General features: G+C 41.4%; 1 protein-coding gene across 1 annotated transcript in view; it reads left to right on the top strand.

Moving 5' to 3' along the window:
- Positions 1-326: 326 nt before the first annotated feature.
- LOC126413013 (lactase/phlorizin hydrolase-like) overlaps positions 327-26479 on the top strand; it is a 247660-nt gene continuing 221507 nt past the window's right edge. The window contains exons 1-5 of the mRNA XM_050082906.1: positions 327-480; positions 2857-2990; positions 9961-10095; positions 13647-13769; positions 23058-23281. Coding sequence (XP_049938863.1) covers positions 327-480; positions 2857-2990; positions 9961-10095; positions 13647-13769; positions 23058-23281 — 770 coding nt within the window. The remainder of the gene's footprint in view (positions 481-2856; positions 2991-9960; positions 10096-13646; positions 13770-23057; positions 23282-26479) is intronic.

Here is a 26479-nt window from a genome sequence, read left to right as displayed (position 1 = left end):
ATCAGTAAGCGCTCTGATGAGTCTTTTGCGTCTAGAGTAGCTATTGGAGTGGCCTATATGTTAACTGCTGTTAATATCCTGTACTGACAAAGGAAGTTATTAGTATAAACAATGTCGCAGAGCGTGAGACTGTTTTCTGTAGTGTCTGTAAAGGAAGTGACGAGCTTCATCATCTGATTACAGAAATGTTACTGGGAGGTCAATATAAGCGATAAAAAACTATCACACGCTATTAGAAACTTTTAATAACTGACAATTAATTGTTATCAGGTGCCACTGACTGTTTATAAGTGACAACGAGCGCCGTTACAGGTGCAACTTTAAGCATGGCGGCAAGTGTGACATTATACCTGGAGATACTGGGAGTCGCCTGTCTGTTGGCGACCGCTCGCGCCAGGGAGGTCAATCAGTTTCCAGAGGGCTTTCTGCTGGGTGCTGCCACATCCTCTTACCAGATCGAGGGCGCCTGGAACAAGGATGGTGAGTGACACACTTATCTAAGATACTCAGCAATTTCCAGACGTTTCTAGGAGAGTTAGAATCTGAGGAACAAGTTAAGACAGGCCTCGAGTAATATTTTTACTTATTGTTTACTTTTTTCATTGCCGCCGTCATCGTCGGCCAAGTCACATTCTGAAAACTTCTTATTCTGTGCTATACTCAGATTCTACACGACTGAGATTGCACACATGTGACTCTTGACATGAAGGCATTTGATTTGATATTCTGAAGAGAGGCTAAGCTCGTAACGCGTCAAATATAGTTGTTAACAACAAGAGATCTGCTGTTTCTAAGCGAACCATTACAACAGTGTATAACATGTGTTCACAATTTACGTTATAAGTCGCAGGCCTCTTAAGCGACTTTATGTCGCACCTTAAGTCAACTGAAATTCTCGTCTGGGCAAAGAACTCCTATAGATAATTCTGCGAACAAAAGTTTTCAATTAGAGGGATTGATGTTGCACCTACCACTTTTCCGAAGTCATCTACCCGTTTTCCATTAAAATCTAGACCCAAACTCATCTTCAGAAATCCATGTATCACCCATTTCACTCTATCCAGTTTAATTGTCGATTACACGTCTTTGTTGCCGAGGACGGTAACGCACGCCTTTGACGTGCTGCTCACATGGAGGTAAGTCGGTTCGAATCTTGGTGCTGAATTAAATTTTCGCTGCCAGTATTTGGCCGGCAATGGAAGGAGAGGCCGTGGCATGAAGCTCTCAGCCAGTAGTTGCCGCGCCAGGGTCTTTTTCGTGACAAAAGGAGCCTGTGGCAGCGGCGGATAGGGAGAACCTTTCCCATAAGACTGATGAACCTGCCTTTCGGGATCTCCTAGTCATTCATGCCAGAAGACTTTTCTTTACTTAGTGATCAATTTTCTTCTCATTACAAGAAGCCAGACAATTTGTTATGACCCGTTGCTAGAAATTTTATCCGGTCGATACATCATCTGCACGCAGATCATTTCCCTAATGTTAGCTATTGTAAACAGAACTTACTGAAGACCTTAGAAGACATTAGGAAAAACTGTATTATGTAATAATAAATGTATCATGAGTATATCACTCAAACTAATCCTCTTTCCTCCTGTCGCATTTTAATTATCTGTTGCAGACTCTATTTGTACGCTAGTTGCATTCTGGTTGATCTAAATTTATCATTGTTCATTTGGAGTTATATTGTTAATATTGTGCAGTAAATTAATTGTAACTAATTATATTGCAAGCTCTGGAAAGTGCACTACACAGTGTAAAAACATACTCTCTTGAGCATCATTACCATGTGACGAACTTCCATGAAGTTGGAACAGTTTCAGGACGGGAACTGTTGTTGATCAGTACAAAAGAAAACCAGCCAAAACTGCTAAACTCACTTTATTTTGTTGATGACTAGTTTGTCGATACCAATTTTCAAATCATTCAGATAGTCAAAATGGTATTTCACAAAATACAACAATCATGTCAATACGACAAACATACTCGTTTGCTCTGTAACCGTTAATTTGCACTTTCTCATACCCATGTGTTTGTTATCATAACATGGTTATTATATATTGCGAAACATTAATTTGACTATCTGGATGATCTGAAAATCTATCTCGACCCGAAACCAGTCATAAAGTAAACAAAAATGAAATTCACAACTTTACCTGTTTTGCGTTGTATTGATTACCATTTTGATTTAAAAATAGCTTACAGCACCGGAACTGACAAGAAATATTTCCAAACTGTACGAACAGAATGCCATCATGGACGTAAGGCAAGGAAGTAGCTCGATAGTTTTAAGCACCTCCATTTAGGTGTGAGTGATCGTTGACACTCGCCAAAACTACCAGGATCTGATGCATGTCCTTTATATTTGTTGATGCATGATGATTTAATAATAATACTCAGACTCGCAAATTTTATAAGGTTTTCTTCCTATGGAACGGCTAAAAAATTGTTTGCCATGCAAGGTTTCTTATTACAGCTTGAAATTGGTCTCTAGTTTTTTTATATGATTCTTTGTCTGTAGTCTTATCAAACGTGTATTTTGGTGTGGCATTTAATGTCGAGCAAACTGTATAGGTTTTAGTACGCTGACAACTATTCACTCCAATATAAATCTATCAGATTAACTATAGCTGCTCTCCATGTCTATACGGTTGTGGAATTCTGTTATTCATAGGTGAGGTATGACAGATATTATATATACTTTTATATCATTATTTCTGACAGTATTACTCTGTGTGCTATGTTGGTCTGGCCCTTTTGGAACCTGAACGTAATCTTTGTGGACGAAACTGGAAGTTTTTTTTCATTCAGTAGTTTATCTAAGTTAACAAGACGCCCTACTACCCTGTTACATTATAGGCAAAGGAGAGAGCATTTGGGACCACATGCTGCATGAGCATCCGGAGTACGGCAACAACGGGGACAATGGAGATGTGGCCTGTGACTCGTACCACAAATATGCCGAGGATGTGCAGGCGCTCAAGGAACTGGGGGTGAGTGTAATGCGAAAGGAAACCGACGCACAGTGCTTTATTATTCTGTAGTACAAAATTGATGACATTATGAGAATGCTGAAGAATCTCGTTATCCTCGTGCTTCGTAATATACTTTCTTTTTTCCACATTCCAAGTACAGAGATTCTCTGTCGTCACCTGTAGTGACACACATCTAGCTGTTGCTAGAAAGTTAAACAAATATGTGTTTAACTCATTTTCGGATATAACTCTTGAATGATCAGGTAAGCCAGGATCGCTAGCAATTATTTTTATTACAGTGACTGGTTTCGGCAGATCCACGCTGTCATCCTCCGATCATGTAACGTTATTAGTAGCACATGCTCGTTATAATAGTGAAAGTCACATAGTGTTATTGCATCAACTAAAACGTGGCAAGGAACATCAGCATGTCACAATTAAAATAACACACAATTAAAAATTACAACATGTTGTGCCCGTGTCCCAGTGTACACTGATCTCTTGACACCACAAAAGCGACTTAGCCAGTATTATACTAGCTAAGTCGCCATTGTGCTGATGTCCCAGCATATACTGATAGCTTGACACCACAAAGCCAATCTAGCTAGTATAACATCCGCTCCGTCGCCGTTGTGGAGTCTAGCGATTAGTATACGCTGGGACGTGAGCACACCATGATGTATGTTTTAATTGTGTGTTATTTTGTTTGTGACTCTCCGATGTTTTCTGCCCCACTTTATTTGACGCAATAGCATTATATGACTTTCAGTACTGTAAGAAGCGTGTACAACTAATAATCTTACAACAGCCGCGGATGACATCGTATATCTGCCATTATAATCTAAAGAATTGCTAGCGATCTTGCTAAGATGATTCTTCAGAAATAATATGCACTAATCAGCCACAACATTGTGGCGACCGACCGACTATCGATATAAACCCATCAGGGCGATTGCAGCGCCACCTGGCGAGGAATGACTGCCAGTCAGAAACACGCAAGGTGCATGTAGCATCAATGAGCGTGCCGTCCGTGTGTTAATTGGAGGAGGCACGAGATCTGTCTGAGTTTGACCGACGGTGAATTGCGATGGCCCGGATACTGAGCACGAGCATTTCCGAAACTGCGTGACTGGTCGGTTGTGGTGAGTGTCTTCAAACACGTGGCGGATCCTAGGTGAACCACGTCCAGACGTCTTGGGGTTGGGCAGCCACCCCTCGTTAGAGATGTCGGACGTCATAGGCGGGGCAGAGTGGTAAAACAGAACAGACTGCGAATTGTGGTGTAATTAACACAGACTTTAATGCTGGGCAGAGTACAAGTGTGTCTGAACACACACTGCTCCGAATACTTCTAACGATGGGTCGCCGCAGCCGACGACGCATGCATGTGCTATTGTTAATACCACGACATTGGCAACTACGACTGAAATGGACACATGACCCTCGGCAGCGGACGCTGGCGCAGTGGCATAGCGTTGCAAGGTCTGACGAATCCCGATACCTTCTTCATCATGCGAATGGGAGGGCGCGAATCCATCTTCCAGGGAAAAAGTTCCTTGTACTTCAGAACGGAGACAAGCTGGCGGCGACTCCATTATGCTCTGAGGAACATTCAAGTGGGCACCCATGGGTCCAGCGGAGCTCGTACAAGGCACCATCATGGCCAAGGAGTTTCGTACACGGGTTCATTTAATACCTGTAAGGAGTATGGTGCTCATCGGATGGAAGAACCACCAACCAGATAGATCACATCCTGGTGGACCAGCGCTATAGCCATAGTCATGGACGATAGGTCGTATAGAGGATACGACTATACTTCAGACCACTTCATCATTGTATGCATGCTTAAACTAATGTTCACCTATGTGCATAAGAAGAACGGGACACTACCACCTGCTTTGAATGTTCAGGTTGGTTCAAATGGCTCTGAGCACTATGGGCTTACCTTCTGAGGTCATCAGCCCCTAGAACTTAGCACTACTTAAACCTAACTAACGTAAGGATATCAAACACATCCATGCCCGAGGCAGCTGAATGTTCAGGAACTACGAGATAGTGCCCTTAAAGAACAATATGCTATAGAAATCAGAAACCGTTTTGAGGTGCTAGAGATCCTGGAAGAAAGAGAGAACGTGAGGAAGAGTGGAAAGTATGAAGTCCACGGTACTAAGTGTAGCGGAGGATATATTGGGAAGAAATAAGGTAATGAAGAAGAGGAAATGGTTCAACGAGACATGCCAGAAGGCTACAGAAGAGAGGAGGAAGGTGAGGGAGAAGTGGCTAGCTGACAGGGAGAATCAACAGGAAAGGGGGACAAAGCGAATCCTAACAGCAGAGAAGAGAATATATGCAATCAGTTTGCTAGCACAAGTTGAGGCAGAGTTCCAAAACAAGAATGAATTCAAGGTTATTCTTCCCATATATAAAAAATTCAGAGCCCATATTTTTTTATTAGAGATAGGAACGGCAACTTGATAAATGACAAGGAAGGAATCGTAGATAGGTGGAAAGAATGCCCCTCAAAACTGCTGAATCGCCAAGACCCAAATGAGATGTTACCTGCAGACACTACGGAGGGAAGGGAAGATGAAAAAGTATGGAATGTTAGTGAAGAAGACATGAAGATCGCAATGAAAGGACTCTGAAACAAAAAATCCCCAGGGGAGGACAGAATAACATCAGAATTAATCAAGGAACGAGGTGAGAGCTTACACTTAGAGATACATAATGTGATCAAGTTGATATGAGAGAAGGAGACACTGCCAGAAGAATGAAAGCTGGCTATAATAAGCCCAATATTCAAGAAGAGAAGAAACATGGTATGTGGTAAGTACAGAGGAATCAGCTTGTTGAATGTAACGTATAAGGTACTGTCCATTATTATGCTCAGAAAATTGCAATCATTCATAGATAACAACATACAGGAGAACCAATCTGCCCTTCGACCAAACCGATCGACAATAGATCACATTTTCACACTAAGACAATTGTTTGAAAAACAATGGGAATATAATAAAGATATCTACAGCGTGTTCGTTGATTTTTCACGTGCATATGACAGTCTCCACAGGAATAGCCTGTACAATGCAATGCGTGATTTCAAAATCCGTGAAAAGCTAGTGAGAATGGTGCAAGCTTGTATGGAAGTGTCAAAGGCAGCAGTACGTTTCCGAGGAGCCACATCAGAAACATTTGAGATTGAGACGGGGGGATGCTCTCTGATGTGTTCTGTTCAATGTCATCTTAGAGAAAGTAATAAAAGAGTGTAGGCAACAGGAGTGGGCTGGAGTACAGATGGATGGTAACCTCAGTTGTATCACATATGCAGATGACAAAGTACTATTAAGTGAATAAAAGCATGAGTTAAAAGGAATGTACAAGAAAATCGACAATTATACACAGACGGTAGGGCTCATAGTGAATCAAGACAAATCAGAGTTCATGCTATTAGGAAGAAGCCAAGAGCAGGAAGGATTTCTTGAGATAGGTGGCAAGAGGTTCAAGAGAGTACACCAGTTCAAATACTTGGGATCTTGGTTTCTTACGGACAACAACATAAAAATGGACATCAAGGAAAGAATAGCATTGGGAATGAAATGCATGCATTCACTCAGAGAGACGATCGGCCCTAAATCGATCTCAGTGAACACTAAGATGAAAATCTACAACACAGTCATATGCCCAGCAGTAATGTATGGTTAAGAAATATGGAGCATGACTAAGCGAGAATAGGAAAAACTATTAATATTTGAAAGAAGAGGAATGAGGAAGATATGGAGACCAGTTTTAGAAAACGGAGAATGGAGGAGGAGGAAAAACGAGGTAATCTACCTTCTAATTCGACAACCAACTATCCTGCGGAAGATAAAGAACAAAAGAATGCAATGGGTGGGCCATGTAGCCCGTGTGCCAGATGGAGGACAGGCGAAGATGGTAATTGAGGGGAAACGAAACACCAAACGCCCCATTGGACGACCAAGGCAGCGCTCTAGGGACGACGTGGCGAAGGATCTAGCAACCCTGGGGACTGAAGACACATGGAGGAACCAGGCACAAAACAGGAAGAAATGGAGGCAGTTTTTGGAAGCAGCGCGTCGTCTGTAGGGCCTGTTATCGCTGGATATGTAGTTATCTATCTAATCAAATGGCTGTGAGCACTATGGGACTTAACATCTGTGGTCATCAGTCCCCTAGAACTTAGAACTACTTAAACCTAGTTAACCTAAAGATATAACACATATCCATGCCCGAGGCAGGATTCGAACCTGCGACCGTAGCGGTCACGCGGTTCCAGACTGAAGCGCCTAGAACCGCACGGCCACGCCTGCCGCCTTCAATGAATGGGCCATGCTGCTAAGATTCAGTGATATAGCTGGCCAACAGAAAACTGGGGTCATGATGAAAACATCAGAGCCAGATTGAGCACTCACAAGCAACATCTAAAACTAAGGTATTTGATATATAATAGAAATCTCATTTTCCAACATGTTGGAAAATTGTAAAGTGTCGACCTTAAACCACTTCTGAACATCCAGCAATCATAAAAGTAGAAAGATACAAAGCAGAAACAGGCAAAACGCTAGAATGTAACATCTGGCAAGATATCGAATATGACATGAACAGTGTGAGGATTCATTAAGAAATAGGGTTTTATACTAAATACAATTTAGCAACATATTCATCATGTTATAAGATGAAGCTTATATATTGACATACCAGATAATTATATTGTAACCGTGCCTTAGAAAACAGCAAAATATGCTCAGACATGAAGAAAGCAAAATATAGGTAATCTCAAATGTAAAAACGCATGTATTTATGAGACTGCAGGAGCCTCGTGTAAACGATAATAACAACACCGTAGATTATTCTAAACTAAATGGAACTGTACACTAACGTCCCAGATAGAAAGCAACATAGAGAAATGAAAATTTTGTAAGAGAAACAATAAAAACAGAGATATGGAAAATATAAGATATAAATTTATTTTAAGTATTAAACTTTGCTAGTGAGTACGGCAGATGGTAGAATAACACCCTAATAGAGACACAGCTGTGCAGACAAGTAAGTATTTCTTTAAATGCTTGTATGTTTCAAGTAAGAATTGGAAATATTTCTTGTTAATAACGAAGGCAATGAAATTCCAGAAGTAACGACAAGCCACATATATGTAAGGCCATTCGAAGTCTGCGAAAGAGCATATATTACAGAGGATAAGGTTGTTGTAATAGATATTATTTAAATTGCAGGAAAAGTAATACAACATAAGAGTGCAAATATATTCAAGGAACGTCAGAGTTGTCCAACAGTTCTGCAATATTGAAAAAACAATATAATTAGATGTAATATAATATAAAATTATATATAATATGAAATTATAGACCAGTTGATGAGAATTTGTTTTTGGGGGAGTCGAATGGGTAGAACAATAAAAGACGTAAACATAAACACTCAAAAATGTTTTTGATCAATTGATCTGAATTTGAAAATTAAGCTTCTTAAATCCACAGATCAGTGAGGAGACGCATGATAACTCTGCTAGGTGACAAACGAAAGGTAAAATTGAAACACGGAGCAAATCGATGTGGGCGTCGTAATTGTGACCGTCATGAAATTGAGATAGTGATCAACAGATGGTGTATCCTGCTGAGCAGATGATGATAGACCGAGGAGAAACCACCATGGTTTTCAAGAGATAATGAAAGGCCAAGATGAAGACCTAACTGCTGAATTCCTCGAACCTAGGATATTCACCTGTCGCGTTCAAATGCTCTACCTACTGAGCTAACCAAGCATGTCTGCCGCTACTCTGCACCTTCCTATCCTCTCCCCCCCCCCCCCCCCCCCTCACAGCTTTACCTCCACCAGTACCACGTCACCTACTCTCCAAACGCCACAGAAGTTGCTCTGCATACATTGCGGGATTAGCACTCCCGGAAAAAGTGATATTTTGAGAGATGGGTTAGCCAGAGCCTAGGGGAACGTTGACAGAAGTCATAATGGAAAGTGCGGCGGATAAACCTACGGCAGGTCGTTGTTCAACACTGTTAAATTACTAATGATGGTGTGATTGCTTCCCAGATACCATCCCCAGACATATAAATACATAAAAATATCGCAACCGATGAGGTACGATAAACATTTAGATGTGACATATAAATTTAACTATCGTCTATAGTGACTTTTGCAAACTTTTGATACGTACTCGTATATTTGGCAGCATCAGACGGCGAGAAGTTATGCAGATCTTTGCTATTGATAACAGTCAAACACGTCACGAGTGTTACTGGCTTCTCTTGAAATTTTCAGTTACTTCAGTCATAGTCCATGATACAAAACGTTTAGTCACTTATCTTACAAACCACTCCTGTCGCTTGTACTTCCAAAGCCGTTGACAGAATGTGTTGAAAGAATGGTCAAATGACATTAACTTTAGACCTGACCTCAGCACACAGATATCTGACCAATTTCAATAATTGTCCACATTATTTCTTGACATTGTAATCGAACTAATGGCATTTCTTCCTTTGGCAGACCGAAAGATTCCTGTAATTGAATTTTCTTTGTGTAGCTTTCACACAGTGTCGGTATGTCCTCTTACAGTGAGCCACAGTCCACCCTGATACCAGCCAAGCAGAAAGAACCATATTACCAGTCAAATTACCCTCCATACCTAATCCTGTGGAAGTAACAGGTCCCCAGTGTATTTTAGTGGGACATCTGAGTAAAATACTGTCTCTTTTTAAGCCTCGTCGAGTCAGATAAATGTTAGAGGTCTCAGTAGCTGTCTCTGCCGTAGACGTCAGATATTAAGGATTTAGCTAGAAACTGCAAGGTTTAATTTTTGATAAGTATTTATCTTCCACTTCTCAGTTCACCATCACTGTCTAATGATACAGCCCTTTTCTGTACATGTTTTCTGTGCACGTTAGTTTCTGACCTCACATCTTGTAGAGGTGCTATTGTGACATTCGATTGGTTGTTTCAGGCCAAAGGATACCGCTTCTCCATCTCTTGGCCACGTATACTGCCCAACGGGGACCTGGACGTGATCAACCAGGCTGGAATCGACTACTACAACAACCTCATTAACCTGTTACTGGAGAACGACATCCAGCCAGTGGTAAGAGTTTATTCATGGTCAATATTTCTTAAATCTCTGACTACGGGTGGAGCAGAGTATGCATTAACCACAACACTCTTCCTCTGCTACTAATACTGGCAGATGGTAGTACAGTTATACAATAAACCCCACAGATGCTGAACGGGAAAAAGTGTTCAGTCAAAAAATTCAAAAGGCCAGTGAGGTGGAGTATTGGGGCCTCGGCTGGTTCCCCTATATTTTACTCACACACATACCGTACTCTAGCTTCATAACATCAACAGAACCTTGAGCTAAAGGAAACCATTGACGTAATATCCCAAACACAAAGGAAGTGATGACCACAAAGTCTTTCCCTTATCCTTTAGATGAGATAAAGCTAACCACTGGTACACAACTAAGTACAGTTATTATAACTGTACCTTTTTTCCTCATATTTTATCATCTTCTTTAAGGTACTTCTCTGGTGAATAAGTGTTAATTCCTCGTCTACTTTCTTCCTAGCGAAATGTTACCATTAGGTTTTCATTGCACCCTGCCTACCAGTGGCAAATTTACACTATCCGAGTACCATTTCTCTGACTATTAGACTCCTTATTTCTTTTGCGCCAAACCAAAGCCATAAAATTAGTTATTACTAGGTTACACGAAAAATCCCTCCAAACTATGCACCATTTAAAATATCGCAATTCACAAGGCTGATAATACCGAGCATCCCTCTTAGTAAATGAATCGACTTCATTTACTTCCGGTACGATGGTCGTGGAAGAATTATGGGCACATTTTAAACACATTGTAAATCATGCATTGGACAAGTATGTGCGGAAAAAGTGGGTTACGGACGGAAAAGACCCACCGTGGTTTAACAGCGCAATTCGGAGAACGCTCAGGAAGCAAAGACAGTTGCACTCGCGGTACAAGAAAGATCGGGACAATGATGACAGACAAAAGTTAGTAGAGATTCGTGCTGCTGTAAAAAGAACGATGCCCGAAGCATTCAACCACTACCACCGTCATACCTTAGCAAAAGATCTTGCTGAAAACCCAAGGAAATTCTGGTCTTACGTAAAATCGGTAAGCGGGTCGAAGGCTTCCATCCAGTCACTCAATGATCAGCCTGGCCTGGCAACAGAAGAGAGCAAAACGAAAGCTGAAATTTCAAATTTAGCATTTGAGAAATCTTTCACGCAGGAGGATCGTACAAACATACCGCCGTTTGAGTTTCGTACAGATTCCCGTATGGAGGACATAGTGATAGACATCCCTGGGGTTGTGAAGCAGCTGAATTGGTTGAAAATAAATAAATCACCAGGTCATGATGGGATTCGAATTCTGTTTTACAGAGAGTACTCTACTGCATTGGCTCCTTAATTAGCTTGTATTTATCGCGAATCTCTTGCCCAACGTAAAGTCCCGAGCGACTGGAAAAAAGCGCAGGTGACGCCTGTATATAAGAAGGATAGAAGGACGGATCCTCAAAATTACAGACCAATATCCTTAACATCGGTTTGTTGCACGATTCTCGAACATATTCTCAGTTAGAATATAATGAATTTCCTTGAGACAGAGAAGTTGCTGTCCATGCATCACCACGGCTTTAGAAAGCATCGCTCCTGCGAAACGCAACTCGCCCTTTTTTCACATGATGTCTTGCGAACCATGGCTGAAGGGTATCAGACGGATACCATATTTCTTGACTTCTGGAAAGCGTTTGACTCGGTGCCCCACTGCACACTCCTAACTAAGGTACGAGCATATGGGATTGGTTCCGAAATATATGAGTGGCTCGAAGACTTCTTAAGTAATAAAACCCTCGATGGTGAGTGTTCATCGTAGGTGATGGTATCATCTGGAGTGCCCCAGGAAAGTGTGGTTGGTCCGCTGTTGTTTTCTATCTACATAAATGATCTTTTGGATAGGGTGGATAGCAATGTGTGGCTGTTTGCTGACGATGCTGTGGTGTACGGGATGGTGTCGTCGTTGAGTGACTGTAGGAGGATACAAGATGACTTGGACAGGATTTGTGATTGGTGTAAAGAATGGCGGCTAACTCTAAATATAGATAAATGTAAATTAATGCAGATGAATAGGAAAAAGAATCCCATAATGTTTCAATACTCCATTAGTAATGTAGCGCTTGACACAGTTACGTCGATTAAATATTTGGGCGTAACATTGCAGAGCGATATGAAGTGGGACAAGTATGTAATGGCAGTTGTGGGGAAGGCGGATAGTCGTCTTCGTGTCATTGGTAGAATTTTGGGAAGATGTGGTTCATATGTAAAGGAGACCGCTTATAAAACACTAATACGACCTATTCTTGAGTACTCCTCGAGCGTTTGGGATTCCTATGAGGTCGGATTGAGGGAGGAAACAGAAGCAATTCAGAGGCGGGCTGTTAGATTTGTTACTGGTAGGCTTGATCATCACGCGAGTGTTACGGAAATGCTTCAGGAACTCTGGTGGGAGTCTCCAGAGGAAAGTATGCGTTCTTTTCGTGAATCGCTACTGAGGAAATTTAGAGAAGCAGCATTTGAGGCTGACTGCAGTACAGTTTTACTGCCGCCAACTTACTTTTCGCGGAAAGACCACAAAGATAAGATAAGACAGATTAGGGCTCGTACAGAGGCATATAGGCAGTCATTTTTTCCTCGTTCTCTTTGGGAGTAGACCAAGGAGAGAATATGCTAGTTGTGGTACGAGGTACCCTCCGCCACGCACCGTATGGTGGATTGCGGAGTACGTATGCAGATGTAGATGTAGAAAGGGAGGAAACTAGGTTTTTTCCCCTGCAGTTAAGTGAACTAAAACGTTTTTATATATGCATGGATACTGTGCAAAACCCACTTAAGTAAATGGCAGAAGATCTTGCATTTTCATAAATTTAGACAACATTGTCTATGAAGTGTAGCGATCTCGTGCCATATTTATTTTAAAATCAACAGTCGAGATTGCAATAATATTTGTTTATTTGCCGGTTTCGGCTTATGTTAAAGCCATTTTCAGGATTTTTGTGCCCCTTATGGCTGGAGCTGGCGGCTCCTCGGTCTTCTCGTGATACTACGATCTTACATTGTTTTTTACTGTTTAAAGGTAAAGAAAAGATGAAATATACCCTCAGGGCCACTATATTAATAACTAGCAATAGATGCTTTACTGATAATTTAGAGTAATACAGTATATTATATGATAATATATAAATCACATATTTATCACTTGAAATGGTCTGTTTGCCAACCTCGCTTTTGTTGGTGTTCGACCGCTTGAAAAAATAAAGGAAGTCCTCAAAACACATTTTAAATCTAGTATCCTTTCTTATTAGTTTCAAAGACTAACTGTGCTACTTTCAATCGTTTTCTACTTATTGGTACTATACTCTCTCTGTTGTCAATAATAACTTCACGGATCCGTAACAACTTCATTTTTTTAATGGTGATGTTGTTAAGAAAGAGTCGGGACAATGGAGAGTCATTTTACCGTCTCTTTTATGTTTAGTACATTACTTGGTCCAGAGATTGTCACCATGGAAATGTATCAGACGTTTTGTTCATAGCCAGTCTCCCTGCTTACAGGTGACGATGTACCATTGGGACCTGCCGCAAGCCTTGCAGTACATAGGGGGTTGGCCCAACCCCATCCTAGCGGACTACTTCCTCGAGTACGCCAGGGTACTCTTTGACAACTTCGGCGACAGGGTGAGTTCCTGTATATTCAGATTTCTTTCACGGGTCTTCATGATACTGAGCACCAACAGTTTTTATAAAGCAAATACTTTTAGAATTACCTCAGACAGTATTAAATATGTACATTAAATTAAAGAGTCTTGCCACCATCACAAGGTTTCCTTTCTTCAGTGTGACACCCATGGTAGGCTACAACCCCGAGTTTTACGTTATAAACCAATGAATAATTCCCAGAAAGCGACACTTGGGTAAAGAATAAATGAATTTTCTGTTGAAATGTTAACCCTTCATAATTGAACCAAGATTAGAATTTAACGCCCTCTCGATTCCAAGTTTTCCCGGACATGCTGCAAGCGCGGACTCGACAACTACGGGAAAATAAATCGGTCCTTTCAGTGTAATTATCTAGGATTCCGCGTCAATCGGTGTAGTGAATTATGGAAAACTTAACTCAGAAAGGCGGGACTGAGATTTTAACTCCACTCCCCATACATATTTTTGACAGCTGACGAAGAGAACAGAGATATTACATGGGCAGTGAAGGAAGCTAACGCCTTATTGCATGCCAGATGAAAATCTGTTGTTTATGGGAAAGTAATAAGTAAAGAATTGGAATTAAATCGGTTTATTCTGATGTTTCGTAGTCATCTGCAATGTTGATAAAACCTAATATCCTTTGTAATTTCAAAACGAATCGTTTGTAAAAACAACTTTGTGTTCACGACATGCCCGGAAGACTGAGATCAGCTGTGTCGTACGCTGTAGCCGTGAAGTCAACTGGTGTTGACAGCAATTTTAGGTGAGTTAACTTTCTAATGTGTAAGAGACTTGTTACAAACGATATGAACCAGTGACATAAGGAACAACAGAGCAACCCCTGAAACAATAGAACTTTTAGTGCAACGACAGCACAAGTTTAGTAAAAAGGCTATATATCGCAGGGTGAACATCAATCACCTTTACTTTGACATCGCATATTTCCATAGTATTAACAGGCGTGATATAGATTTATTTGCCAGTTGTGCAGACAGACGTACTAATGAAGAAAAAAATAAATGGCAAATTTGAAAGTAAGCTTGAAAATCGATAGAAGTAAAACTAAAATTAGGTATTAGTGATATGTCGAAAAAATTACAAATTAACAAGCAGTTCATAACTAATAGTACTTACTCAGCTAAAGCCACCAATTGCACCTGCTCCAAAGTGTACATTTAAAAAGGTACACTTCGAGAATTAGAAAGAGCCTTGGATCCTAGTGATAAAATGAATCGCTTCTCAAGTAACCGAAAAGAAAAGTTTGTTATCGGCGGATACTACCATTCTTTGGGCTAAGGTAGTGAGACACAGACTTCACTTGCGAAGACCGTTGACTAAGTGTCGTTCACCAAACTAACCGAAAAATGGATTTTGGTAATGGCTAGGACAAGCAGAAAGATACAAAGGTGGAACTGGGAACAGGCCAGAGTGGAGCCATAATTAATATCGTAATGGTAGTGAGTTTGGCGGAACTTGTGCACAAGCATGTGGATAGTAGAAAGACCAAGAAATTTTCGTACTTGAATTAATAGGACGATGATCTGTATGGTGAGAGCAGGAACAATACGAATGCTGAAGACCAATGAGCGGAAGTGGATGGATTGATGATAATGATGAATTGTTGAGCAACACTCGTGAGTCAGGACAAAATTAAATGTTCGCTCTAGGTTTCATGAAGAGAAGTGTATGTTTGACCACAGTTGTTTCTCCTGTACGCCGCGGCCAGTTTCAGAACCTTAAATGGTCCGCCCATTCTGCTACTTCCAATGCTATCAGGTGTAATCAGCTAAAAAGTTAAAGTATAGCCGTTTGACATGAACGACTGGGAGACCTGAAGGTCAGTTTCAACCTCCAAAGTGTTTAAGATGATCAGCTTTCAAAGGGAGCAGGTAGCACCTATAACTTTTCACAATGCGTGACGATTTCAAACGGAGGAGGCACCACTTATAACCGTTCACAATGTATGATGAATGATATAAAATTAGTCTGAAACAAATGATGAGCAGTGAGCACCCATTTCACGACGTTTTACAATAGCTCGAAGGCAGTTGTCATTTCAATTGTTCGTTATGTTATTTCCATTGACTTTTCTTTTTGTCCTTTCCTGTGGCGACAATCTCGATGGTGCGCAAGCAAGTAAACTGTGTGCTGCCCTCGACGGTGAGCGCCATCAGAAACAAGGGCATCATCAGGCGTGCGAAACGGAACAGTGACAGAAAGATTGTTGTGATCTATATACATAAGCGACCTTCCGGACAGGGCAACTGTTATTGTTTGATGATGATGTTGGGATTTACGGGAAGGTGTCGTCATTTGATGACTGTAGGAGGTGCAAGATGACTTACACAAAATTTACAGTTGGTGTGATGGATGACTGCTAGCTCTACATGTAGAAAAATGTAAGTTAAAGCAGATTAGTAAGATAAACAAAGTAATAATGTTCGAGTACAGAATTAGCAGTGTGCTGCTTGACATAGCCACGTCGATTAAATGTCCAGGCGTAACGGTGCGAAGCAGTTTGAAATGGAATGAGAATATAAGGATTGTAGTAGGAGGGGCGAAAGATCGACTTCGGCTAATTGGAAGAATATTAGGAAAGATGGCGTAGTGAAACGCTGAAACTGGTTGTCAAACAAAATAAGGTTTGGAAATTAGACGGCTAAAATATGTTTAATTTGACATCCCTTAACGAAAAGCCGAGTCCCGTAACCATCTCTAAAAAGTTTAACTTATTTCAGGAAAGTGTGTTTCATCTTTAAAGGAGACCACATGTAAGATACTAGCACGACCCATTGTTGAGTAGTGGTGGAGTGTTTGGCATCCGCACTAGGTCGGAGTGAAGGAAGACAATAAAGCAATTCAGAGGCGGGTTGCAAGATTTGTTACTGGTAGGGTCGAACAACACGTGAATATTACGAAGACGCTTCCGGAACTCAAATGGGAATCACTGGAGAGTAGGTGAAGTACGTTTCGAGGAAATCTATTGAGGAAATTTAGAGAACAGGCATCTGAGGCTGGCTGCAGAACGATTCTACTACCGCCAAGTACATTTTGCGTAAGGATCTTGAAGATAAGTTTAGAGAAATTAGGGCCCGTACGGATACTTATAAATATTCGTTTTACCCTCGCTCTGTTTGCGAGTGGAGCAGGGAAGGAAATGACTAGTAGCGGTACAGGGTACCCAACGCCATGCGGTGAATTGCGGTGTCTGTATGTAGATGTGGATATAGATGTAGACTGTACGACCAAATTGATTTATTTCTTCATTTTTTGGAACAGTTGAGACTAACGTTAATGATGTACATTCGCAGTTAACAGTGCTTCAGGCAGACGAAAAATTGAAAGAGAGCTAAATAATAGCGGCGATTTCAGGCCTTTAAATATGACTCGTTATCTCCGATGTGATTATGATTGCGGTAACGAACAGCCAGGTCTTCAGAAAAACTCCATTTCTATGTGCAGCGTGCTTAGCATGATAGGTCCGCAACTTCAGTGATTGCTCATAAACAAATAACAGCACCACTTGCAATTTTATTTTCTAGCACGATGACCTATTCCAGTCACCAAGGCAGTTTTCAAGTGGTTATAGACATAGCGTCGTAGAGATACAAAGTTTCACTTCCATCTAAAGACTGGGAACCGGATATTAGTCTAGTAAAATGAAACGTGTGTTTCACTTAATGGGCCGGCGGCAGTAGCCGAGCGGTTCTAGGCGCTTCACTCTCGAATCGCGCTACTGTCGCAGGTTCGAATCCTGTCTCGGGCCTGGATGTATGTGATGTCCTTAGGTTAGCTAGGTTTAAGTTGTTCTAAGTTCGAGAGGACTGATGACCACAAATGTTGTAACCTCCCCACAAAAATTTGAAAAGGCAATTAAATGTGAATGGACATCGTGCTAAACGTAACCTCCCAGCAGAAATAAAAGTCTATGATAATGAAATAGACCAAAATGTTAGCTTCCCACAGTAATATAACTCAATGATAATAAAAATGTGCAAAAATATTAAGTCCCCACAAAATTAATGTTAACATGAACCTAATAAATTTTATAAGGCCAGCTGCGCTGACCTTCGGCCCTGTGCAATAATTAATCTGTTAAATTGATTCTGTGAGGAAAAGCATAGGAAATATTGTTTCAATTGGAATGATTCTTTTCTTAAAAATGATTGCTTTGAAAACAAAATTATTATTGGGGCATATCTTGAACAAATTAATTACAATTAACAGATGTTATTGGCTGAGCGCAATGCTGCTTCATTACCTTATTTAACAATATACCTCGTCCTGAATCGTGACCAGAGACCCATGTCGACGCCCGCCGACTCCTCACACACGACTACTGTCTCGCGCGCGCTACTAGCACTGACAGAGTGCAACAAGCAACAGAACTCTCGCGCGGTCAAGCGCAGGCTAGCAACGATAAACAACTCTCTGGTCAGAGATTCTGTCATGCCTCGCCATCGCTGGTACATATGAGACGTACGCGTTTCAATGTTAAGTCCCATAGTGCTCAGAGCCACTTGAACGAGGATCGGGTTGAACAAATAAGGGTACTGACAGTACGCACAGCGTCCTCAGTATATTACACTGCGCAAAGATCACCTATTTGAAACCACATATGTGTCTCCCGTCACGACGCATAAGTTTGAAATTTTCCTCAAAGGTGTCTGCAACCTTCCTTTGTAACAGAGCAAAAGGATGGAGATCTGGAGCTTCGCCCTCGGGTTGGATGACGCTTCAAACTGCAAGATGTCGACGCAAGTGTAAAGACACCACAGCTCAGAAGTTATTCGGATGCTTAAAACGGGTTAGTGAACTCACATTGGCGCGAAATTTCACCTGAATTCGACGCAAAGCCACTGCGGCCGTTTTACACGATGGGAAGGCCACCACACCCTCTGTTACCCACTGTCCATCCCCTCTTATGACGGCTGTGATGGAACGCGATGCCCGGCGCTGAAATCACTCGGCTGTCTTATGAGTGACAAGGAAAACATTTTAGGCAAACTATCAATCATCAAGGAATGGTCTCAGAGGCAAGCATATAAAGAGCTTCGATAAAATCACACCTTTCCTTCGGACATTGATTCCTACACATTTCGCGGTCGAAAACGACTATCTGCTGTGCGATGGATGAGCAACGTTGTTGATAATCTTTGATAGCGCTGACACCTCGCTGAAGCTTCAACCCATCTCCTACGATGTCGTAGACTGGTAATCACACTGAATGTTATCTCACTTATTTGGAGCGCATTGCGTCCGCGATGTGTGCTTTGGTGTACAGGGTGGAGCCACTACGGATCGTTCGAAACCATTCGACGAAGTCTGAACGTAATCTGAAGCAGCAAAGGGTGTTTATGCTTTTTCAGTGCTCCTGTTTCACAATCTCCTTTGGTGTGATCACGGAGGGCTGCGACACTGAGACATGCGTGAATAAAACGGTGAAGGGTCGCTCTAAGAAACCCTCCCCCGACTCCCAAGGTCGGCAAAACCCTCGTTGGCTCCCGGCCCCATTTATTGATAATTTTAAAACTGCACCTTTACAGAGAAACCCTGCAAAGTTACCCTAGGCGTTTTCAGGCAGGCAACCACTTGACACACCTATGATGCCATTTTCCTGCCTGCTGGTGCCTAGGACTACTTCGCAGATATTCTCTGGAAAGGTATTTTTCCCTCAATAAATCAGGAAGGGTGCCACCGAGGATAATGCCAAACGGGAAGAGAGAAGGCTTTGTCCTTCCATTCACGCGTTTGTCAATGTCACACCGTTCCACGATCAGTCCACAAGAGCACTGGAAAACCGTAATCACCGTTTCCTGTTTTGGGCCACGTTCACATTTCATCGGAGGGTTTTAAACGATACATAGCGGTTTCAACCTGTACACCAGAGCAAAAATTGCGTCAAGATTGATGAGATAACTTTAAATAGGGTTGTTAGGCTACGATGTCCATAGAGACAGGTTGATGCGTCAGGGAGGTGTCAGAAGGAACAAAGATTGTCAGGAACGTCTTCCTGTTGATCAACAAACTGCAGATTGTTGTTTCCGACGGCGAAATGTGTGGGAATCAACTCAGCAGGGCAAGATGTGATTTCATTGCCACCCCCTTAGGCCTTCTCGTGATGATTCTGAGCGGCAGTGTGATTGCTTTCCTCGACCACACATAAAAAACCCACTTGATTTCAACGCTCAGTGTCGCGGTTCTGACCTTCACCGCAGAGGCACCAAAAGGAGTGAAATATGTTTAAGACGACCTTCCCATCGTATGATACGTCCATGGTGACGTTGGACAGAATTGTGGTGAAATCTGGTGCGTATATAACACCATTAACCCATTTTACATGTAACATAAAATTCTGACCCTTCGTCTTTTTTCGCGTATGTCGACACCATGATCTCTGATGCTTCGTCGACCCCGAGTGTGACATCGCAAGGGCTCCACGCTTTTGCACCGCTACAGAGGAACGTTGCTGGCACCTTTAAGTGAAATTTCCAACTTACGAGTAGCAATGGGAGACAATTACGGCGTTCCGAAAAACTGAGAAACTGACTCCTTAATTCTGTTGTGCGGTGTAGTTACAGGTCAAGACAAGAAGAGGCGGCAGAAAAACTGAAAATGATATAAAGGTACAACGGCTATAAGGTGATCCCAGAGTGTAACGAAAAAGTAGAAAAATTTGTTCACATCCACGAAAGGAAACGATGGATGTATTAGTACATCATGATATAATGGAAGATGTTTTCTGTCGCTAAATTTTGGGTTATTTCAAACATAAATATACGGCACTTCCACCACTTATCCACGAATCATACATTTTCTTTGTCTTTAGCAGAGAATTGTGTATTTCCAATTGTATTCTCTGCTTTGAAGATTCCGTTGCTATGAATCTTTGCGAGTAACGCATTTGAATTATTGAGAATAATCTTAATTACCAAGGTTGACTGATAATGTTCGTTCGTGAGCGAAGGTGTAGTGACAAAACTATTAACGAGCTAGATATTCACACTGCAACAACGACAGCAATTACACTATATAACACTAACTTCCGTGTGTAACGTGTTATTTCCAGACGCCAGACTAGGCCACTTGAAACCTTGCAATGGAGTGATTCTGTTATTCCTTACGTAGTTCTTACTTAGGAATTACGGACATCACAGAGCATCCCGAATATAGACTACAATCATGTTCTGACTGCTCTTGTTCACGACGGTATAGTAGAGTTAGACATCCCTCCACCGTATTATGTATCGACAGTTAATATTCATGTCAGTACACAATGTGGTTCTTCGTATTTTGCCGTCCGTAAGATATTGTAGTAACAAAGCATGCATAGGACACAGTCTTTCGTCAGTTTGCTACTTGGTGTAATCCAGGAAACAGGTATTGGGGCTGCAATGTGACTGGATGACAGAAAGTCAGGTGCTACAGATTTTAGCGAGTTATATCTCATCTAAAATTACGGTTTTGAAACATATAAATTGTAGGTCTTTGCTATCCAAACATTAATTGTAAATGATACGAGCTTGTCTCTCTTCAACGTTTGTACCGCCACAACCAGTTCAGCGACTACCAAGTCCATGTGAATCCAAAACATGAAATACCTTTTGTTCTCACACATGTCAGATATGAGGGAGTTAAATTTCGCATTAACTGCCGAAAATGCATGGAGTCGACTGGTTTTCAAACCTTGAATCTTTCAGTAGCTAACTGTTACATATGCAAGAAGACCAAATATGACTCGTGCCTCTAATGTTAACATACATGGTGACAATTATTGAATAATATGAAGTAAAAGCGCTACAACTTCTGAACGGTTTGCGTTAGGACGCTCAAATTGCACAGTTGGCACGGGGCATGATGGGAATTAGTATGCGCATGCGCACGCGCCTTGACGTTCTCGGCCATTTGCTGCTGAAAATTTCACGGTACAGCATGCCTGAGCGGATAGTGCTTGTGAAGGCCTACTATGCGAGCAATAACAGCCCAGCTGCGACTCAAAGGAAGTTTTCGTCCGAGTTCAAGCTGAAGACAACAGGTCCAAGTGTGCTAACAATCAAGAATTTGATTCGCAATTTGAGAGAACGGGTAGTGTCCATCATGACAGTGTTGGCAATGGTGGTCATCCAAAAAGAGAAAAAAACTCCTGAAAACATTGAGAAGGCACTCGGTGTGTTTCAAACCAGCCCCAGTAAATTGATCAGACGAGCTGCACGATAGGTGGGAATCAACCGAGAGACACTGCGACAAATTGTTGTTGACGACCTTCATCTTTTCTATACGAAATTCAAGCCTATCAGCCATTAAGCCCCACGGCCATGGAACAGCGGTTGTGTTTCGCCAAAACACACAGAATTGACGAACAGGTTTTTTATATGAATATGGTTTCGTTTAGGGACGAAGTCCACTTTCATTTGGAACGGTTCATCAATAAGCGAAATCAGCGCATTTCTGGGACTGTGAATCCGCATTTCGCGATCGGGAAGTCTCCTCACTCTCAACAGGTTCGTGTGCAATGTCCAGTAACGGAATAATCTGTGAGATATTCCTTTATGGCACAGTGACTACCGAATGGTATGTGTAGGTTTTGGAGATAATTTCAACCCCAATATCTAACGTGACATTAATTTCGACAAGATATGTTTCATGCAAGGCGGAGCTCGACCTCATCGAAACAGGAGAGTGTTCGATGTTCTGGAAGAGTAGTTTGGGTTCCGCATTTTGTCTCTGGGGTACCCAGAGACGACTGGCATGACCTCGATTGGCCGCCATATTATCCGGATCGGAAAACTCTTTTTGTGGGGCTATATGAAAGACAAGGTGTACAACAAAAGCCCCAAAACCATTGCTGAAATGAAAATAGCAATGCTGGAGGCGATCGGCTGCATCGATGTTAGGGCGCTTCAGCAGTTCATGAAGAATTTCGCTATTCATCTGCCCCACATTATAGCCAATGATGGCAGACACATCGAGAATGTCATAACGTAAATCCGAATTGTTGTAGTGACGTTTAAATGTTGAATGAAGTGTGTGCACGCCGTAGTTTATTACCTTTCTTTCATGTAGTTCAATAATTGTTACCGTTTGAGATTTCATGTTCTCTGATCGGTACCAACATCAGTTAGACAAACCATGTTCGAGTAAGGTAAAATAGTTTCAAGAAAGTTATTCTAAGGCACTGCACTTCGGTATCCACCCACAATTGCCAGACAACCATGTAAAATTGGTGGCGGCTAACAGTATAGTGGTATCACGTTTCTGTTGTAGGTAAAATGGTGGACAACATTCAACGAGCCAATCACGTTCGTACGCGGCTACGCAACAAGCGGAGGCCAGGCTCCGTCGCAGAAGGCTCGCGGCATCGGCAACTATTTGGCTACACACACAGTCATCAGAGCCCACGCAAAAGTCTACCGCCTCTACGACGAGCAGTACCTCTCTACGCAGAATGGTGAGTTGACCTTCTTCATGACAACTTTTGAAAATTATCCGTCTAAATAACTGACACAGATCAGAAGACATTGAGAGAGTATATGTTTATTTGTGTTCAAAGTAACCATTGCAAGGCACACGGCACTTTTCGAAAGGTGTATAGTTATTTGCTCTCGGGATTGAAACTGTTGCATCCCTGAAGATGGTGGTTTCACGCGACGATAACTGTTTCCTAGAAATTTCAATCTTATATTTTCTGTTGTTATATTTGCTGTAGTAGGCTTCTGTCCGAAGACTGGTTTGATGAAGCTTTCCTCTCTTATCTAGTCTGTACGAGACTCGTCATCACTGGACAACTGCTGACAGCTTCATCCATCCATCCATCCATAAACGAATTGACGATTCCTTGATGAATAAGGATGCTTCTTATCAGACGATCTTTTTACCAGGCTGTGCATTAAATATCTGTTTCTTTCAAATTTGATTGAGTACGTCCTCGTTAATTATTCCAGCTACCCATGAAATCTTCAAAATTATTTTGTGGGCACTTTTAAAAAGATTCTACTCTCTTTCTGTAAGAGATTGTTATCATTTAAGTTTCGATTCAACACAAGGCTACACTCCAAAGGAATATCTTCAGAAAATACATCCTATGTCAACAAATAATTATTTTTCAGAAATGCTTTTCCTGCAGTCACCAGTCCCCATTTTATATCCTCTCTACTTTTGATACCGTAAGTTATTTTTCTGCCCGAACCTGAAAACTCTTGTACTATTTTTAGTGTCTCATTTCCGAATCTCATTCCATCTGCAGTACCTGATGTACTTAGACTACATTTCCTTACCAATCCATTTGTTTTATTTTTGTAGATATTCGTCTTTTAACTCTTACCTATTCTCATTCATTGCGTCAACTCTCCTTTCAAGTTCTTTTCTGTCTCTGACAAAATCTCGCACCTTCCATTTCTTATCCCTGAACTGTAATTCCCTCTCCACGTTCTTCCTCGGTATCATTCACAGTTTGCTCAATATACAGACTGAATAGCTTATACACCTGTCCATCTTTTCTCAACTACTGAATGCCATTCATCTCGTTCGACTCTTACGATAGCAGCCTGGTTCTTATGGCAGCTGTAGATCATCGATCGCTTCTCGCACTTTACCCATGCACCCTTCATAATTTAAAAGATCTTCATCTATTCACTATCAGAAAGGAAGTCCGTAAATCAAAAAACGAATATAAACGTAGGTTTTTCCTTTCTTTAATCTTTCTTCCAAAATAATTCGTAGGATACATATTGCACTTCTCCGAAACCCAAACTGATCCTCTTCTCTAAATATTTCACGTCACTATTTTCCAAACATGATCTATTAAACTGATGATTCAGAAATATTTACACCTGTCATCGCCTAGAAAATTAGAAACTGGAGTTACTATTTTCTCCTGTGGGTATTTCTTTGTGTTGTTTACATTGTATACCACGAACATGTTGCATACTAGGGAAGTAGTTTTGCCGTGGCTGGCTATCCCAAGGATCTCAGTAACTCTGAAGGAGTATCATCTACTCCGGGGCTGTCGTTTCGTCTTGGGTCTCTCAGTCTTCTGTCAAATTCTTCTCGCAATAACATATCTGTCTTCCCTCTTTATTTACCTCCTCTTGTCATCGAACAACATTTACACAGATCAGTAACACATACACGCACATATACTGTACTTCTACAAGGCGTGCTTGCTGCACTTTTGCCCAGAAAATAGGAAGGTGGTCACTTGTCGAAATGTCGGCGGTTTACGACATCACCCGGCTGCTCAAATTCGAGTGGTTCAAATGGCTCTGAGCACTATGGGACTTAACATCTGAGGTCGTCAGTCCCCTAGACTTAGAACTACTTGCACCTAATTAATCTAACATCTGAGGTCATCAGTCCCCTAGACTTAGAACTACTTGCACCTACTAACCTAACGACATCACACATATCCATGCCCGAGATGGGATTCGAACCTGCGACCGTAGCAGCAGCGCGGTTCCGGACTGAAGCACCTAGAACTGCTCGGCCACAACGGCCGGCTCACCCGGCTGCATTCCCGTTATTTTGAAGAACGGATATACACTTTACACACTCATAAAATTTTATTTTTGGCAGGGTCAGCGTCCTCAGCGACGGACAATGATCCACATTAATTAAAATGGTTCCAATACCGCGGTTACGACCAAGGTTTTCGGAAGGTTTCCCTTGATTGTAAGGCGAATGCCGGAACTGATGAACCCCACCTATTTACTCCCAGTTGGTATCTCCCGTCTGCCTTATTATCAGCTTGTCTGATAATTGGCTGAACCGCGTCTCTTTAATGGTCCGCATTTGGAGCAGCCCAGTCCACACCTTGGAGTGAAGAATGAAAAAAAATCTATAGTTTTGTCTTTATTTCACTTGAAGAGGCATTTCAGCTTTCCCTTCTTTGCTTAGTAAGGGATACTGTCAGAGCTCTTCATAATTGCTTCTCTTTTCTACAAAGATATCTTTACCAGTTCCTGTAGGTGGCATCAATCTTTCCTCTAGTCGTGAATGCTTCTACAGACTTACATTTGTTCTCTGTCCATACCTAATTAACCATTTTGGACCTGCTGTCAATCTCGTTTCTTCCCTATCCATATCTGATTAGCCATTTTGGACTTCCTGTTCATCTAATATTTAGCACTCATATATCATTTTGATATTCTCATTTAAAAGTCTGTAATATTTTAAATTTAATTTTTTATTCCTTCTGGATTTATGTTATACTGATGTTCACCTGAGTATGTGGCGTTTTGTGCCACGAAACCGGTAGTGATCCAATAATAAAAGGCTACATACAGCTGAAGTTCTTTATTAGTAGCCAAGATGACTTCTCATAGCTGTGGTTGCTCTGTCTACATGCTTGTCTGCTCTTAAGTTTTAACTTACATTTCATGAGCAATAAAATATGATCAGACTCCACATATGTCCGTGGGAATATTTAACAGTTTAAAATCTGGTTTCGAAATACCTGTCTTACCCTCATATAGTGTATTTGAAGCCTTTTTTTGTCTTTAGCCCTAATCTATGTATATAATTTTTGTTGATTGTTAAATGAAGTGTCAGCAATATTTAAATTTCACTATGTACTAGTGTCTCCAAGACGGCCTTCCACTATCATTATTTTTCCCACTTCATATTCTCCTAGTATTTTCCCTTCTTCTCTTTTTCCTGCTATCGTGTTCCAGTGTCACAACGCAGTTAAA

Source organism: Schistocerca serialis, chromosome 7 (genome assembly GCF_023864345.2).
Source record: "Schistocerca serialis cubense isolate TAMUIC-IGC-003099 chromosome 7, iqSchSeri2.2, whole genome shotgun sequence".
Lineage (NCBI taxonomy): Eukaryota > Metazoa > Arthropoda > Insecta > Orthoptera > Acrididae > Schistocerca > Schistocerca serialis.
This window is presented reverse-complemented; position numbering and strand designations above follow the sequence as displayed.